Source organism: Sinohyriopsis cumingii, chromosome 16, assembly GCF_028554795.1.
Source record: "Sinohyriopsis cumingii isolate HCF-2022 chromosome 16, ASM2855479v2, whole genome shotgun sequence".
Taxonomy (NCBI): Eukaryota; Metazoa; Mollusca; class Bivalvia; order Unionida; family Unionidae; genus Sinohyriopsis; species Sinohyriopsis cumingii.
Window position 1 is genome coordinate 98,077,427 of NC_142976.1, and position 17,413 is coordinate 98,094,839.

The 17,413-nt window shown below is 35.1% G+C and overlaps 1 protein-coding gene across 1 annotated transcript; it reads left to right on the plus strand.

The window, feature by feature from the left end:
• Positions 1-6,857: 6,857 nt before the first annotated feature.
• LOC149781040 (DC-STAMP domain-containing protein 2-like) lies at positions 6,858-17,113 on the plus strand. Its single transcript, XM_089938171.1, has 4 exons — positions 6,858-6,995; positions 7,874-9,135; positions 10,129-10,196; positions 12,262-17,113. The coding sequence occupies exons 2-4, from the start codon at positions 8,065-8,067 to the stop codon at positions 13,541-13,543; spliced, it is 2,421 nt and encodes an 806-aa protein (XP_089794297.1). The 5' UTR covers positions 6,858-6,995; positions 7,874-8,064; the 3' UTR covers positions 13,544-17,113.
• The last annotated feature ends 300 nt before the right edge of the window (positions 17,114-17,413 follow it).

Here is a 17,413-nt window from a genome sequence, read left to right on the forward strand (position 1 = left end):
ATGGAAAGCGGTACTGCTACGATTCAGTCTCAGGCAGACATCCACACCGTTCAGCAAATACTTCTCTTGCAACCATATATCCAAATGTAAATGACGCATCAGTTCTAAACTGCTGTTCTATGGTGTGAATTTCTTTTTACAGGCGACAAATCCCTCATTTTGAACATTTATATCGTCTAAAATTGTCGTGTCAGGTTTTCATAGCAAGCAGGCATCCAGATGGGTGTTCATGGTTTCTGTTTTTCTCCAGGTACGCTCTGTAAGGGTAAGTATCCATGCTGTTGATGACCAGTTTGTTATTCAAATACAAATCCACTTCGCCGAACAAGGAATGCATGAAATAAATTGTTGACGGGGGCTACTTTATCCTCTTCCTCTGGATTTGAATTGTCTTTTTTATCACTCTGACTTTCAGGTACAAGTAACTGTTATTCAGATCGATGTAATCTTCAGGCTGTCCTTTCATTTCAAACTCGATGGGTGCTGAATCTGTCAATGAGGAGACGGGATGTAATTCGATCTATTGGGATTCTTGCATCGTCATCATAGTTGGTGGCATGGCAAACAGATCTAGTTACGACTTGGAACAGGCAGAAGACTCGGTGCGTCATTTCTTTGTCTCTATGATTTACTAATCAAAATCGTCTACGTCTCGGACAGTTCTTCTTTTCTTAGTCTTTCTAGATTTATTAGTATGAAATCCTTTGAAGTTTTGTGAAGGTGTGTTTTCTTCTTCGTCTCTTTCTGCCTTGTCCTTGATGTGGCGTCAGGAAAGTAGGTATGCTTGACTCGGCAGCGCCCAGGGTATTTATACGTGTCTCTCTTTGGTTCAAAATGTCCAAAATGTCCTTGCCCGTTTGCAGCAAAACATTTATGCATGCTCTCAAGAATGCTTCTTTAGGGTTTTGTTTGTCGATGATGATAATTTGGAGAATTTTTTTTCCCTTCCGTTAACGCGGCATCTTTCAAAGCGTGTAATCCTCGTGTCACCATCGGTTTCAAAACTGGGGCCACCTAACGAAAGGCTGATTTCAGCATATCTCCTAAACCTTGTCCTCGTTGTCGAGCGACCCCTCGGTAAACAGGATACATAACTTACGATTCGTTAGAGAATCTTTTCTCGAAAATGGAGCTTCACCATGACCTTCCCTTTGGTGAATGGAATATTTTGTCCCAGATCTCCTTTCATAGCAATGTTGACAGGGTCAAAATATGACTTACTGACGGACAAATAATAAGGATTTAGAAATTCGCGGTGAATGTGATAGGTGTTTCCACCTTCCTCTTCAGCGTTCGTGGCAGAATCTGCTTTGAAAGGAATGACACGTAGTACCGACATGGATGTGTGTCTCATCACGTTGTACGCCACCACATCGGAGTACACAAAAATCAAATCCAGTCCTTGGTTCATTTCAACCATGACTGTATTGTCATGAAGGCAGTGGTTGTCCTCGGTGACGAGTTTTTCTAGCACTGTCACTAACACAGGTTTAAAAACGACATTTTTCCTTGGACGTTTGAATGGAGGATCACATCTCTTCAGCATAATGGGCCACTTCTTTGGTCTAAGCCTCAAAGCCTCATTTTGTCCAATCACGTACATCTGTTCAATGAGGGTGTAAGTCACAAGCTACACACACATGGTCATACACATCATCTGTGTTGTTGATATGATAACCAATATGGCCACCAGAGTCGTCATTTTGAAAATATTGCTATCGCTACGGTTTTTCACCAGATGACTTCTTGTGATGTATTATTGGTCCCAAATGAAATCGTACCAATGTGATGTCCTCTGTGGCTATGACAGTGACCTTCCTTTTTTCTTCTTCAATTTTCCTAATCCTCATATGTGAAGGTAATATCGCAATAGGATTTTCAATCGATTTCTCATGATGTATCCTGATTCCAAAAGCAAAATGGTGTCGAGCTGATGTTCAGTATGGTCACAACTGAGGCCATCTTGAATTTTTTCTATCACTACTCCTTCTGAATGGATAGTTGCATCAACATGGGGTTTATACTAAACAACTGCTGGTGCTGTCAAGTTGGTCCTCATTGTTCCATTCACACATTCAGTATGTCTGCCAGTAGCCATCATTAAAAACTGACCACTATTCAGCATGGTGTTTTCACTGAAAAACTTCCTCTGAGGTCTTGTTGGTCGTGCATGAAACTGTTGTCGATCCCAAGAAGGTTACCATGTTGTGGCCATCTTGAAAATCATGTTATCGTTGCTCCTCCAAAACGGAAAGTCAGCATGGGGTTTCCGCCTTAAGACTTCGTATAATGAATTCTTGGTCGTAAATGAACATGGTGATTGACATCAAATACGTCCACCAAAGCAGCTAATTTGAAAATCTTGACGTTGCTGAAGAATATCAAATATGTTTCAAGACTCGTCCGTTAAAATGAAGATTGGTCTTATCTTTAATTCCTGGAAATTATTGTAATGCATTAGAGCATCAGTTCTTTCAAGAGACTCTTGTTTACGGGCATTTTAAGGGTTAGTACCATGCACTAGCAGTGATTAACTACGTGTGGATTATATTAATTATTATTAAATTTCAATGAACTATTATATTATTTATTATTAAATTGCAATTAACTATTATATTAGATATTTTAAATTGCAATCAACTGCATCTTTCCAATTAAAAAATATTTGCTGTATCGTAGAATATTTATAGATGTAATAACCACGGAAGGAAAATTCAGAAAATAATGTTTCAAAAATGCAGGAGACTTCATAAAATACAAAGGAACTTTTCAAATACAAAATGTCAAAAACCAGTTGTCTTCTTTAATGTATATATCGTAAATTGGCCGACCAATTTCAAAGAAGGAAACCAAACACGAGAAAGCATTATACGAGCGTAGATATGTTTTAAAACAAGAATAATTCCATTCATTCGAAAACAAGAAGGTTAACAAATTATCATTAGAAATTTTACATATATTGTCTTATATAACAATAAATTATTACAATATAATAATTCATGTCAAATATGGTCACATTCTAAAGGACGATTGATGAAGACAAAAAGAATAATTTAAATTTGATTTTTTGGGACAAAATTTTGATTTTATATATATAATTAGCACAAAGTTTAAAAGCCTTTTTCATGCACTAACTGCTTTTTTAAAATGTGATAAAATTATTTAAGGTTTTTAGTTACAGTGGAAATATCTGATAGGCATCATTTGTAAAAATAAAAAGCAAAAAAAAGCAAATTCAAGAAAATATAAAACCTGAAAAGTCCGTCATACCAAAATACTTTCTGTAAAATTAAATCAAGTTGTGTTGTGCAGCTTTTGACAAGTCATTTAAAATATGCTCTATTTTTAGTAGCAAAGGTCGTAGTTGACGTCATTTGTATAAACCGAATAGGTCTTCATACAGGAACGTTTGATGAAACAGTCAAATTCTTTAGACTGGTTTCTTCGAATACATTTTTAATGCTTCTGTAATTTGAGTAACAGCAGCTGGTTGATGGAGGATTGGCATTATTTGTAAAATTTAATAGACTTGTAAACTTTCATTATTCAGCGTTTTTATTTTTAGAAGAAGGGGTTAAGGGGTTGTTAATATTTTTAGTAACTGTGCCAATATGTGTGGCAGATCATCACTTGTTCAAAAAAAAAATAATAAGTAAATTTTGTAAAATTATGTGGAACGGTTTTGGACAAGTTCTTTTATATGTTTTTTTTCTATAAGCAAAAGTGGATTTATTTGATGACCGTTCAGCATTATGTGTTTAAATATTTTTTCAAACAACTTTTTTATTGGCAGAATGTTCTTTATCAAATTTGCTTGAAACGTAAAATGTTTGTACGCTTTACCCGACAGCATGACCATTATAACGACATAATTCATGTTTCAGAAGAAGTTGAAAATAAAAGATTTTGACTGACACACAAGAAACGATGGACAACGCATGACGGACACACAGCGTCGAAAGCCACGGGTGATAATCCGCTACACTCCTGTATCACCCCCACCCCCACCCCCGCTGAGATTTCCTCGCTTCTCATCAATTTGACTAAAATCAGATCTATGCTGTTATACATGAAGATCTGACAGCGACCGCTTAGGGGTCATGTTCTGGGAACCTATGTTATTACCATATTACAATTTGTTTCATAAATCGTCTTTAATTTATCATGTAGCTACAATGAAATAGTTGTCAGTCCAACTATATCGCCGTAGTGAACTTTCAATACTTGTTACATTTTTCAGACAGAATACAAATAATGCAAATCAAATAAAAGTTCATTTTTTTAAAATTTGAAAGGTCATGTGCATGTTGGTCTTTTCTCCTCTTAATGTACTATTGATTTTCTCGCTAATATAATTAGGTTAATTGCTTCTAATTACTCTGCGTTATATATATATATATATATATATATATATATATATATATATATATATATATATATATATATATATTCCATTTGCAAGTGTTTTCCGAATGTGTACATAGTCTTGACTCTCTTGTATATTTAACTTTTTCTGTTTGTATAACTGTCTCCTAAGTGTGTATTTATCGTTACAGCTGTATATCTTAAATTTGCATGTGCTTTTATATATAATTTATTTGTTTGCATGGAATTTTTAGAGCAAAAATTGATTTTGTATATAAATAAGACTTGAAAATCTAGTAACATAATTAGATTAGTATGCATGCACGACTGTCTGTCTGTATGTCTGTATGTCTGTCTGAATGTCTGTCTGTCTGTCTGTATGTATGTATGTCTGTATGTGTGTATGTATGTATGTGTCACGAAATTATGTCATTTAAGCTGTCATTGAATTACATTCTGAAGTGAATACAGCATGTCCTGTTGCCAGTTTCGTTACCCATTATCTATTTTTGGTCCTATGAAACTCTCACGATGTATATATATTTACTCAATAAACAGATCACAACGAACTACTGTCACGTGCACGCTGAACTTGAGTACTAAGCTTGAATCAGTATAGGCGCATGGAATGATACCTTGTCAAGATGGTGTTTTTTCACGATAGTGGATATCTTTCAGTTGTAGTGGTACATAATAATCACACCTTCCCTGTTTCTTTCCATCGGTTGAGTTTAACACAGTATATTCCTTTGTTAGATGACTTGCATTTTTTTTAGACGTCAGTTATGTCAGTCAAATTGGACATAATACAGTGCTGTCAGATTTAACAGTGTATATTTTAAGTTTGCCATCATCGTTTAACCGAGTTGACAACCTGGTACGAATTACGAACGTTTTTAGTAAATGAGGAAAAGGATTTCATCTTCTTATGGTCCCTTTTCTTGTATAAGAAATCGCTTATGATATTGGCTATCACGTTTTATTTGTTTAAATGTAGTCTTATATTTTGGACGCGTACATACAATGTATAGTAGGCATGTAGCCCAGAACAATGGTTGTGTTGGCCTATTCATGCGTGACCCAATCGTACAATGTCGTGATTTTGCTCGACTTGATTATATTCCAGTGTTCTCCCACAGTTTGTGTGTGTGTGTGTGTGTGCATTTTCATTTCCTTTCTCCTTTCATATTAATTTCTTTCTCCTCTCTTTTTATTTGCATTTCCTTCTCTTCTTTTTCTTTCTCTTCCTATGCTCTCTCCGCTACATTTTCTTTTCTGCCATTTCCTTCTGAAGCTTTCTTAAACGCCTTCTAAAACGCATATAAGACCTAATGTAAGACCAAATACACAGCACAGAAGACATAACGTAAGACAAAATGCACAGCACAGAAAACATAACGAAACAAATGAACAGCATATAATCTGTGTATGTGTTTGATCTGGATAATTAACGTAGCTTTAAAAAAATTCAGTCATATCGCAACGATGTCTGCAGTGTGGCATTTTATAGAGATGTCTAGCACTGGGGGTGGGGGGCATCATACCGCAGACATGTAGCATGATGTCCCACCCAGTCACATTATCCTGACAAGGCTGACCAGTCCTAATGCAAACCGTATAATGCTGAGCGCCAAGCGAGGCAACTGTTGGTACCATTTTTATAAGTCTTTGAAATGAATCGTTCGGGTTTCGAACCCGCGACCTCACGCTTCCGAGGCAGACGCTCCATAAACAAAGATATGATGTAGCACTAAATTCACAGCATACAATAAAACATACACCACATAATGACGTTTGCAGAACATATAACAGCAAATGAAATAAACATAAATATATTTTAAAAGTACACATCATATAAAACCATACAAAATAAACAATACGAAATTCACATCATATAATAAACAATATAATAGTAAGTATATAATGTGTAAAAAGGAATGAACAACATACAACATTGTTTCCAAGTCATGCATTTGAAACGGGCCTCTTAGGATTTGTCACGTTCCATAGTGATAACTTCCGTTTGCAGTGTACTCTCCGTCTATCAGGGACTGAAAGCGGTACCGTATTCCGTCATACATAAACACAATAAACGTTCAAATAATTGATTTTATTTCTTCATATCTTGTAGACTGATGTTTTACTAATGTTTTATGCCCATCTGAGGGACTATATGTTGGTAACTTCCGTTTGCGATGCACTTTACCTTAAAAACTTAAAAGGTTTTACGGTATTTCATTCTTTTTGAGGTCTTTCTATGGATTTTCTATTGTTAGTAATGACTACCAAATCTGATCTCGAATCTCCACTATTTGTAAAATTCTGATGAGTGTATTGCTTTAAGTCGCAAAATACAGATTTGGTATGATTCAGACTGACTCTGAATTTGGCATGATTCACTCATAACCATATTTAGTATGATATACTCGGATTCAGATTCGGCTACATTACGTCTCTTGTGGTTTAGTTTAATGTGATGCGAATATAAAAGGCAACCGTATAGAAATAGTTTCATGTTTTCAGTTCACGTTAACAAGGAATCCTTTTGTTCGATAAAACTTTGTTCCATGAAACTTCAGCACAAGGACTAAATCCAATCACCTCTACCTAGAAGAATAAAGACATTAAAGGTAAGAAACCACTATACTACGGTGCGTTCCGTGAACGTAGGTCAAATTCCGTTATGCGATTTTTGTAGATAAAGTTGTTTAAATATTTTTTTATTTCTACAAATGGTGGCCATACTTTATAGCAGATCGGCATCATTTTTCTGAAAGTACTTCTGGGTAAGAAGCTTTCCGCCAACTTTAGTTGAACCCAGAGAAGCGTATTTTGCGAATTTCTTATATTTCATAACAGAGGCCATATTTGATAACGGGTAGATATCGTTTGTTCGGACTAATATTACCTTCATTCGGGATGCCTTCTCATAAATTCGACAATATTCTCAAGATGGTTTTGTAGTAATGGTAGCCATATTTGACGCAAATCTGCGCCACTTACAAATTTTTCAAAGTCTTTCATGTCTGGAAGATGTCTGTTAAATTTGGTAAATTTCTTTGAGACGAATTTTAGTAAATGTTCATTTAAAGGTTTCAATATTTTAAGTACAGTGTCCATATTTTATTTCAAATCGGTATGATTTTGAACAAGCTTTACACGATATTGCATTTTGCAGAGTAAAAAAATAAATCGTTTTACGTTTTAGTAAAAAGTAATTTATTTTGTGCTCTGATTTTAGAAACAGTGATTAATTTATTGGAGAATCATCAAATATGTACAAACGTGAGAGTTCTTTGAGCCAGGATGCTTTGTCAAACATGGTCAAATCCTGTTTGTCAGTTCTCTTTAAGAATGCATTCAAGTATTTTTCTATTTTCCTTCTGAATTATTATTATTTATAGCAGATACGTTGAAAATAGCAAACGTTGACAGACTCACGCACAAGAATGAAGGTCTATACCACTAAATCTCAAACTTTCGCTCAGTTTATCTTTTCTCTTTTCAGGTATTGAATAATTGTGATACGAAGAAACTGAGTCTACGGACAGGTATTATTTATAAAAGAAGCCCAAGGATTGTATAATTATATCTGATATCAAAGAAAACTTGTGACATCAATTCAAACGGGATCCAAGTTTTATTAACTGGAGCTTTCTATTATCTTCGTAGAAGTTAACAAGGACGAATTCAGTTGAGATGGCCCAGTGTAAAGCTAACTTTGATTACAAAGGTGAAGCAGAGGGATATATCAGTCTCATGATAGGTGATCTGTTGATGAATACAGAGAAACATGATAATGGTTGGTATATGGGTAAAAACATGTCGACAGGAAAGGTAGGATTTTTCCCTGGGTCCCATGTCACCCAATGCACTGACTCTGAGCCAACCAAGACCTTGAAACAATGTGAACCTTTGCCTTCAAAGCTTATCACAGCAAATTCATCACAAAGTGACTCCTTGGTAGTCCATGAGAGTGCTAAAGGACAAACTAGTGATATCACAATGAAGGAAAGTACAGGAGATATCAGGAAGGGGCCTCCACCAAGACCTCTTGTACCAGCACAGGTAAGATGGAAGAATATATCAAATGAAAGAAATGGCAATGAAGAAACTCCATCAGTTGATAATAAAAAAGAAAACACAAGACACAAACCACCTGAACTACTTGGCAAATTCTCCTCGAGCAAAGAAATTCTGACCCAGACAGGTAGAAAACTATTCCTAACTGACAAAGACCAAAACAGAACCCTAAAAGCAATATTTGGAGCGATAACTGGGGTTTTCCTGGGTGGACTGATATTTCTTGTCCTGAGGTATTCATTTGGGTATTCCGATTTGGAAGCTGGTATCACATTTGCCATTGTAACAGTTTTAATATCAGTCGGTCTAGCCTTGTCCATGCTTTTCCGCTGTGTTGTTGCACTCGTAGTTCCAAATTTTTTCACAGGGAAGGTACGTGCGGTCATCTTGTCCATTATATTTGGCTTTATGCTGTCTCATACTGTTCAAAACATCAAAAACAACATGGAGGAGGTGGCAATAAGTATGTCCTGTATTGCAGATCTTGCCCTAAATCAGACACGAGACCTTCAGGGGCAACTGAAAAAGCCATTGGTACAAGCTGCAGAATACATTGACAGGCAGAAAAATGTCCTCAGACAGTTACAGTATGAGATGGGTAAAGGGATTTTACCCGTCAACACCAGTCTGACGAAAATGGATGAGGAAATTATAAAAATACAAAATACTGTGGATTCCTTTAAAGAGGTGAGATTATTATTTTCAATCTCCTGGGTGATCGAGAGCTCGACTTTACATATTTTTTTTATTAACTGTTAGCAATTTCGACAGATTAGTGAAAGACATTTTTGAAGACGGTAAACAAAATATAAGTTGGAAAAGTGAACTTCACACGATAGTGCTATCGTTCAATGCATTTTATACCAACTGTAAGTGTCTGTTCATTTGGTACCAAATGTGTGTCTGTACTTTTGATACCAATTGTAGGTACCTGTTCATTTGGTACCAACTGTAAGTGTCTGTTCATTTGGTGCCAATTGTAAGTGACTGTGCATTTGGTCCCAAGCGTAAGTGTCTGCACATGTTATGTAGCACCTCTAAAACCCAAACTGATTCAAATTTAGATCTCCGCCATAACAGAAATCTCACGAATACCGATATAAGATTATATATGTTGACCTTCAGAATCACGAGTCAAATTACAGCTATCTCAATTATGAAAGTGAAAAACTTTAAACGTTTCTAACATTATTAACATTCGGAACATAACGTTTCTAACGATTACTAATAATAAATACAACGCTTTATCTGATATTTTCCACAAAAAAAGAAGAAACAAAAGAGGGGAAAGCAAATTCTAAATGTTGGCAGAACAAAACTCTTTCTCGGTGCATGGCAGGTGGATGATTCAAATTTTGAAAACATTACTTAAATACGTGTTTGATTTTTAGTTTAACCTATATTTACTACTACAATTACTACTACTACTACCTTTTTCAATGGTGATGGTGGAAGTAATGGTAATTATGGTAGTGATTTTTGTTTAATACTTAAAAATTTGGAGTTTGCCTAAGTGTATGCAATTCAGATCTACTTTATCGATAAAGCTGGCAAGCAAGATAACGCTACACGTTTCCATTGGATTAATTTTCGTATGGCTCTTTCTCTGGCGATCTTAGCATTAGACAGTAATGACTATTTAGATGATACCAATATGAATTTAAAGTTATCCAATTTCAGAACTGTTTTCCAAATATATCAGCTTTTGATGAGTGCAAACAAGAATGCGTCAAAACTCTAAAGATATCGTAAGTGTCAAATTTATGCGAACTGGGCATAATGCTTTTTTGTAAATCTGTATGTATTTTGATCTGGACATGATGCCATTTGTAACTGGGCATGATATCTCTATGTGGGCTTGCTATTTCCATCTGAGTTTGATGTCATATGCATCTGTACATAATGTTGTTTGAAATTTAGCATGCTATTTGCATGTGGGCAAGATACAAGTTATAACGGGGCATACTATTATTTATATATGTGCATGATGTTACTTCTAACTCGGCATACTATGTGAAACTGGGCAGGATGTTTTTAGTAACTGGGCATGATATTCGTATCTGGGCATCATGTTGTTTGTAACTGGCCATACTTTTGTGACCGAGCATGATTTTATTTGCAACTGTGCATTATATTTGTTTTGGGAATGGTGTTCTCTGTACTTTGGCATGATGTCATCTGTTACAGAGTATGCACTTGGTATCCAGGCATGAAGTTATTTCTCTGGTCATGATGTGTTTTCTCTGGGCATGACGGTATTTGCAACTGGATATACTATCTGTATCCGAGCATGATGTTTTTTGTAACTGGGCACGATGCTGCTTGCATATAGGCATACTGTAACATGAAACTAGGTATTCTGTTACTTGAACTGGGCATAATGCAGTTTGGGACTGGGTATACTATTGTAACTGGGCATTTTATGTTATTTATAACTTAGCATGCTATTTGGAACTGACATAACTTATCGTTTTATTTGGAATTGGGAATAGTGTTATTTGTATGCACTCGTTTTAACTGATTATGATGTTACTTGTATCTGGGTATATTATCTCTATCTGGGTATACTAATTTTATATGGGCACATTGATATTTGTACCTAGGCATGTTGGTATTTGTATTTAACATATTACATAAAAGGAGTACATCAATAATTCGTTAGTGACACTTAAAGGTAAAAGTGTTTCTGCATTGTTCAAGTCCGGTCTTCTGGCAGTCAGACTGAATATGCATACTATATTGTCTTGCCCTTCTCTGTCTTTTGGTGATAACATTGTTATAACTGATAAATGATCACATTACTATACACTGTCAATGGTCATATTGATATGCACTGTCAATGGTCATATTGATATACACTGTCAATGGTCATATCATTATACACGTGTAACAGTAATATTACTATACACTGTCAATGGTCATATAATCATACACGTGCAATGGTAATATTACTATTCACTATCAATGGTCATATTACTACATAATATCAATGGTCATATTGTTATACACTGTCAATGGTCATATTGCTATGCGCTGTCAATGGTTATATTACTATACTCTGTCAACGATCATATTGCTATACACTGTCAATGGTCATATTGCTAAACACTGCCAATGGTCATATTACTAAACACTGTCTATGGTCATTTTAATATGTACTGGAAATGAATCATATAACTAAGTGCATATAATGGAAATTGGTCATATTGTTATACACTGTCAATGGTTATATTACCCTACAATTTTAATGGTCATAGTTCTATATGCTGGTAATAGTGATATTTTTTTAAATATATGAAGAAAGCTTGGTTATTTGCTAATTTTATTCGTTTATTTCTTTCTGAGCAATTTTGTTCCACAGCCGATTTATTAATAACATATTAGCTAATTGGCATGAATAAATTTCTCGCTTTTAGTTCACTTTCGTGGTTTAAATGTTACGAATTATTACCTGGTTTAAATACAATTTATTAACCGAGTTTAATTTACGGATCGGTCTCTGCAAGAGCGTTTCATATTAGAAGATCAATATAATAACTTAATCCTATACATGTTATTATTAACACACTGTACACCAGTTTTAGAACTTAACTAATGAGTAGACGTGCATGAGTTATTATGTAACATTCAAAATAAGGTAACGATTATATTTAAAAATTGTGTTCTAAAGTTTGATTTTGCGAGTGTATGGAAATATTACACTTTCAGTGAATCATGTACATCTTAGATGTGACGCTTGCTCAAATGATAGATAGTCATAGTGTTTAAGCACACGTAACATAACGACAGTTCACTTAACTACTTTTCCTATAGATCTGTCACTCGCCTGCTACCGGCAGAGGTCCCGGACCCATGCGAACAGATATGCCAGAAAGTAATGGACGCAATCAAAGATAGTTGTAGATTCCTAACACTTTCAGATGATGAGCTAAGGAAGGCAATAAACACAACTGAACAAGCCTTGAACGGTGTGGTCAATTATTTCACCGTTAACCTGTCCACAACCATGGATTGTAATGCCGATGTTAATTCAAGTCGATCTGCAGAAAGCATTCAAAAAGAGGTGAAGGAAGAATTAGAAGCTAAAACTGGTGCTTTTCTTCACTTTATAAAAATCCTGGAGAAAGTTCTATCCCTGACATTGATTCTTTTATTTCTGCAATCCTTTTGGTATGTACGAAATTATCTGGCACGTGATTCCTATGACAACATATACATTACCAAACGTTTCAAGGATCTGGATCAAGAAAGAAAAGATTGTGGATTGAGTTGTGTATTGCCACTGAAGAAAAAGGAGAAAAAGTTGTACATTGACACCAGTTCTTGGCGTATCACATTAGTGGAAATAGGTCACGGCAGATTTGGCCTGGCTCAGATTGGTATGCATTTCTTGCTGTGTCTTAGTGTGCTCTTGTTTGACTATCTTCTCTACTATATCCTTGATCTTTTGAAACGGCACGGGAACGTCAATATTCTGTACAAGGGCAGGTCGGAATTTCAGCTTAACGTCGATGGAACTGGATTTGTTGCCAATTTTTATCGAGAACTCATTCAGGAATTAAACATCAATGAGAGCTATATTGGTGAACTGAATTTGACAGATTGTCTGCCGGACCCCTCCATGCCAGACTCATCGAACATTCCCGTCTACATAGTCCTTTATCTTGTAGCCGTCCTCTTCGTTCTCATGAAAGAATGTGCATTACGAGCTCGCAGAAAAATCACTGCTTACTACTATCCAAGACAGGAAGAAGCACGAACTCAATATCTCCACAAATTAATTCGACACAAGCGAATCAGTGTTCGGAAATTCTTGCGCCAAAAGATCAACTCATCTTATAAGGAAAAATGTGTCAGTGAGCAACTACAGCTGATGACGTGGCTGTCATTAAAAATCCCATGTCTTGCAAGATGTCTTTCACGAAAAGACAAAATATGCCTAAGCTGTGAGACAGCTGAGGGGGGATTCCAAGACGTTGGTCTGGTGAAATGTTCCGGTGACCAATGCAATGCCTATTACTGTACAGATTGTTATGAAACTCTGAATAAAACGTGTCCATTGTGTTCAGTGGACGATGTGGTCCATAGAGAATAATAGTTCATTACTGTAACATTGGAATCGTACAAGTGTATACAACTATTCTTTGTTAGTAATGTCCACTACCGTATGGAATACGGATTATGAAAATGGGCCTGAATTAGAGTTTTTTGTTTCAACTAATACTTTTTCTTTTATTGATATTGCATGCTTTCTTTGAAAATGTTTTATCTACATCTTCTACTACTGTTGCAGACTTATCATCGGAATATATTACATTGACAGTGCTCAGACGTTTCATACGTATGCATTATATTGAAATGACAGTGATCAGGTTTTTCATACGTAGGCATTATATTGCAATGACAGGGATAAGCTTTTTCATACGCAGGTATTTATATTGAAAGTGAGCTAACTTAGGATCACTGTCATTGCTTTGACAGTGATCAGGTTTTTCATACGAATGTATTGCATTGCTTTGACAGTGATCATGTTTTTCATACGAATGCAATGCATTGCTTAGACAGTGATCAGGTTTTATATACGTATAGATATCATTGATATTGACAATGAGCAAACTTAGGATACGAATGCATTGCATTGCTTTGACAGTGATCAGGTTTTTCATACGAATGCGTTGCATTACTTTGACAGTGATCCGTATTAGTACAAAGGAGAACAATATTTTTTGTTTTCATTTTCACATTTAGATTGGTTGATTCGAGTTCATGCATATGTACTTATTTTTCTATAGCAATTGGTGTTACGGCTAAAGCTTCACTTTGTGTCCATTGGAAAGGCTTGTAGCTCCCTTTTTCCCGACATGATAAAGAATTTAATGTGTTAAACGTACTGTTAAAACCAACAAAAATGATACCTTCTCATTAGCATACAAACCAAATTTTGTCATTTGAAACTACCTAATATTGCATATATTCACCTTTACAAATATACTTATATTTATATATACTTATATTCATATATACTTACACCTATATAACCTTATAGTTATATTTGTATATTCAGAATATAATGTTTTCAAAAATCACAGTTTGCAATGAAATTGTTACAGCTTTGCACAAATGAGGTACTAACAGTTTGCAAACAACCAATTTGGGCGTTAAAGGGTTCGCAAATAATTATTTAGGAATGCATTTTGCAAATACCATCATCGCCTAAATTTTCTTCTGACAATCTTTATAGATAGGCACTTATACAAATATTTACAGTTAATTTAATTAGACGTACCTGTCTTACATGAGCAATAATTTTCAAGACGGATTTTAATAATTTTTACACTGCAGTTAATTTGCAAGCACAGACCTTGATTTTTAAATATCAACAAATATTATGACATTGTGATCCGTATATTTAGTCAAACACTGGGCTAGAAATCTGAGTTCTAAGTTACTAATCTTAAAGCATATACCAATTATAAAATAATGCATGTTACTTTTGTATGTGTGTCTGTGTGTGTGTGTGTCCAAATATAAAATAATAATTTTCACATGTGTGTGTGTGTGTGTGTGTGTGTGTGTTTCCAAATATAAAATAATCCTCTTCCAATTAGTTTATGGAGTTTAGTTTACTTGGAAAACCGCGTCTAAATAACAGAAAATGATACTTTGAGAATTAAACGAAACCCGTTTGAAAACACAGAACCATTCTTTCAAGAATACCAATGACTGTATTATTGCATATCAATACAGCATTTCCAAGCAATATTTTGTAGCCTCCATTTTAGTTTTCTCTGTGACACGTCAACAGATTATTATTGTAATATGTGGATTGATAAGAAATAAATATATGTCTAATTTTCTCGACAGAGTGTATGAATAATATTTAAATGAATAATTGAATAAATACCCAAAATGTAAACGTTATGTGTGTGTGTGTGTGTGTGTGTGCCTAATGACTGAGTGTTTATATCTATCGTTCATTAGTGTATATTATATATCTATTGTTCCTACAGACGTATCATCCCAGATATCCGGATACAGACCACTTAACCCTTAACTCTAGTAAATTGAACAATGTGGAGATTTCCTATCGTCGTCAACATCATGTGATATATGAATAAATCCCTGCATTAACACTGATTTCGGAAATGTTATTATTCACAGCCCGAAATAAAATGTTTAATATCTTTTTTTAGATAGAAAATCAAACTGGCGGGTGACTCGAAACCTGCTTTCAAATTCAGTATTCAGTATACAATACATGCTGTTGGCTAATTCTGCTAGAGTAAGCATGTTTTTAAACAATTATCAATTAATTTTGGCTTATGACAATTAGTTTTTCGTTTAATTCAACTAGGAAATTTGATCCTGAGGAAACTGTTTCTAATGCGATGATTGAATGCGGGCATTTCCAGTAAGTATAAAATAAGAGAGTTTTTGAATCACTTTATCTGCTTCTCAGGTAGATGGAAGTCTGTGAGATTTTTCTTCTGTAAAACTTGATGATAAAAATGGAAAGCTGTAGCGTTTTATATGTTCGCAGAGGTACAAATGTGCCCGTCCAGAGGTACAAATGTTAAACTCCAACAACTTGGATAAGACGAAAATGTGGTCCTGGTCGACAAAGCGGAGTTACTAGACGATATGTACCAAAGAACTAATATTTTGTTTCTAGCTGATAATTGTGGGACTCATGACAAAGTAACAAAGAAATCAAATCTTGTAATCAAGCAAGTTATCAGTGGTAGTTATTTTGAAATATTAGTATGGGTGATAAGTACAACTCCATAATACAATAGTTCAGAGAGCTACCACAAAAGAATCATTTAATACCAGATACAATACAAATAGACAATACAGAAAAAGAACCTTAAAAAAACTTTAAATGAGACCAGAGTTTCCCATCTTCGCTAGCCAAGGTTCCGATATGATAACCCTATCTACACTTTGGAGTATCGAGCAGATATTAATGTGCTTCGGGTCTGAGAATTTCACTGGATGCGGCGACAAGCCACCGCCTCCAATCAAAATTAATTTGGTAAAATATTGAACACTGTTTCTACATGATCGACAAGGAAAACTTGAATGGACTGATAAATAAGGAATTTACAACTGTCGGTCCGTGTTTGCAGAAATACCTTTCACTGAAATAAATATGTAATGGCTTCCCTATGGTACGTAGTCATACTTTCGATGTTAAACTTACAAAGTATCCTTTTGTGATGTACAATGTTCCGCTTGTTTAGATGGCATTACCTACTAAGGGAGGCAACTCATGAAATCCAATAGTTATCGCTAGGACAAAGCACTAAAATATCTCTTCGATCCGCCAAGGTGTAGATATGGTTGTCATATCGGAACCTTGGCTTGCGAATATGAGAGTTTCATTTCAAATTCAAGGTATTGATTTCACCTTAAGATAAAGTTACCTTCCAACAAAAAATAGAAAAAGGCGTTGCCCACAAATATTCAATGCTACATTGAACATTTTGATGATCTATATATTATACGAGTCAACACATTTTCTGGCAATTTTACCTCTGTTCGAAAATGAAAGATAAGTACTTTTCAAATATTATATTCTTTTTTATTCTATATTTTTTAAATATTATTTTCAAAATTTGCTTTTCATTATAATCAATGATTAATGAATAAAGTGTTGCTTTTATCCACAGGACTCTATTTTCATTCACCTGATGATAATATTGTGCGTTCCCCGTATCTCACGAACTTGCATCAGATCACCTCTGCATTATATGCCATCTTGACATATCACTCCCTAACCCTTCACCTTTATTTGCTACTAAAAGAAAGCTCCGAATGATAAATAGAACCAAACTAATGCATGACATACAAGCAAACTTACCAACTTGCATACCTCCTACAGCAGAACAACTCGATAACTGCCTGCGTTCATTGCGCGACAAACATGCCCCAGCCACCAAGTGCAGAGTATCTATTCAAAAGT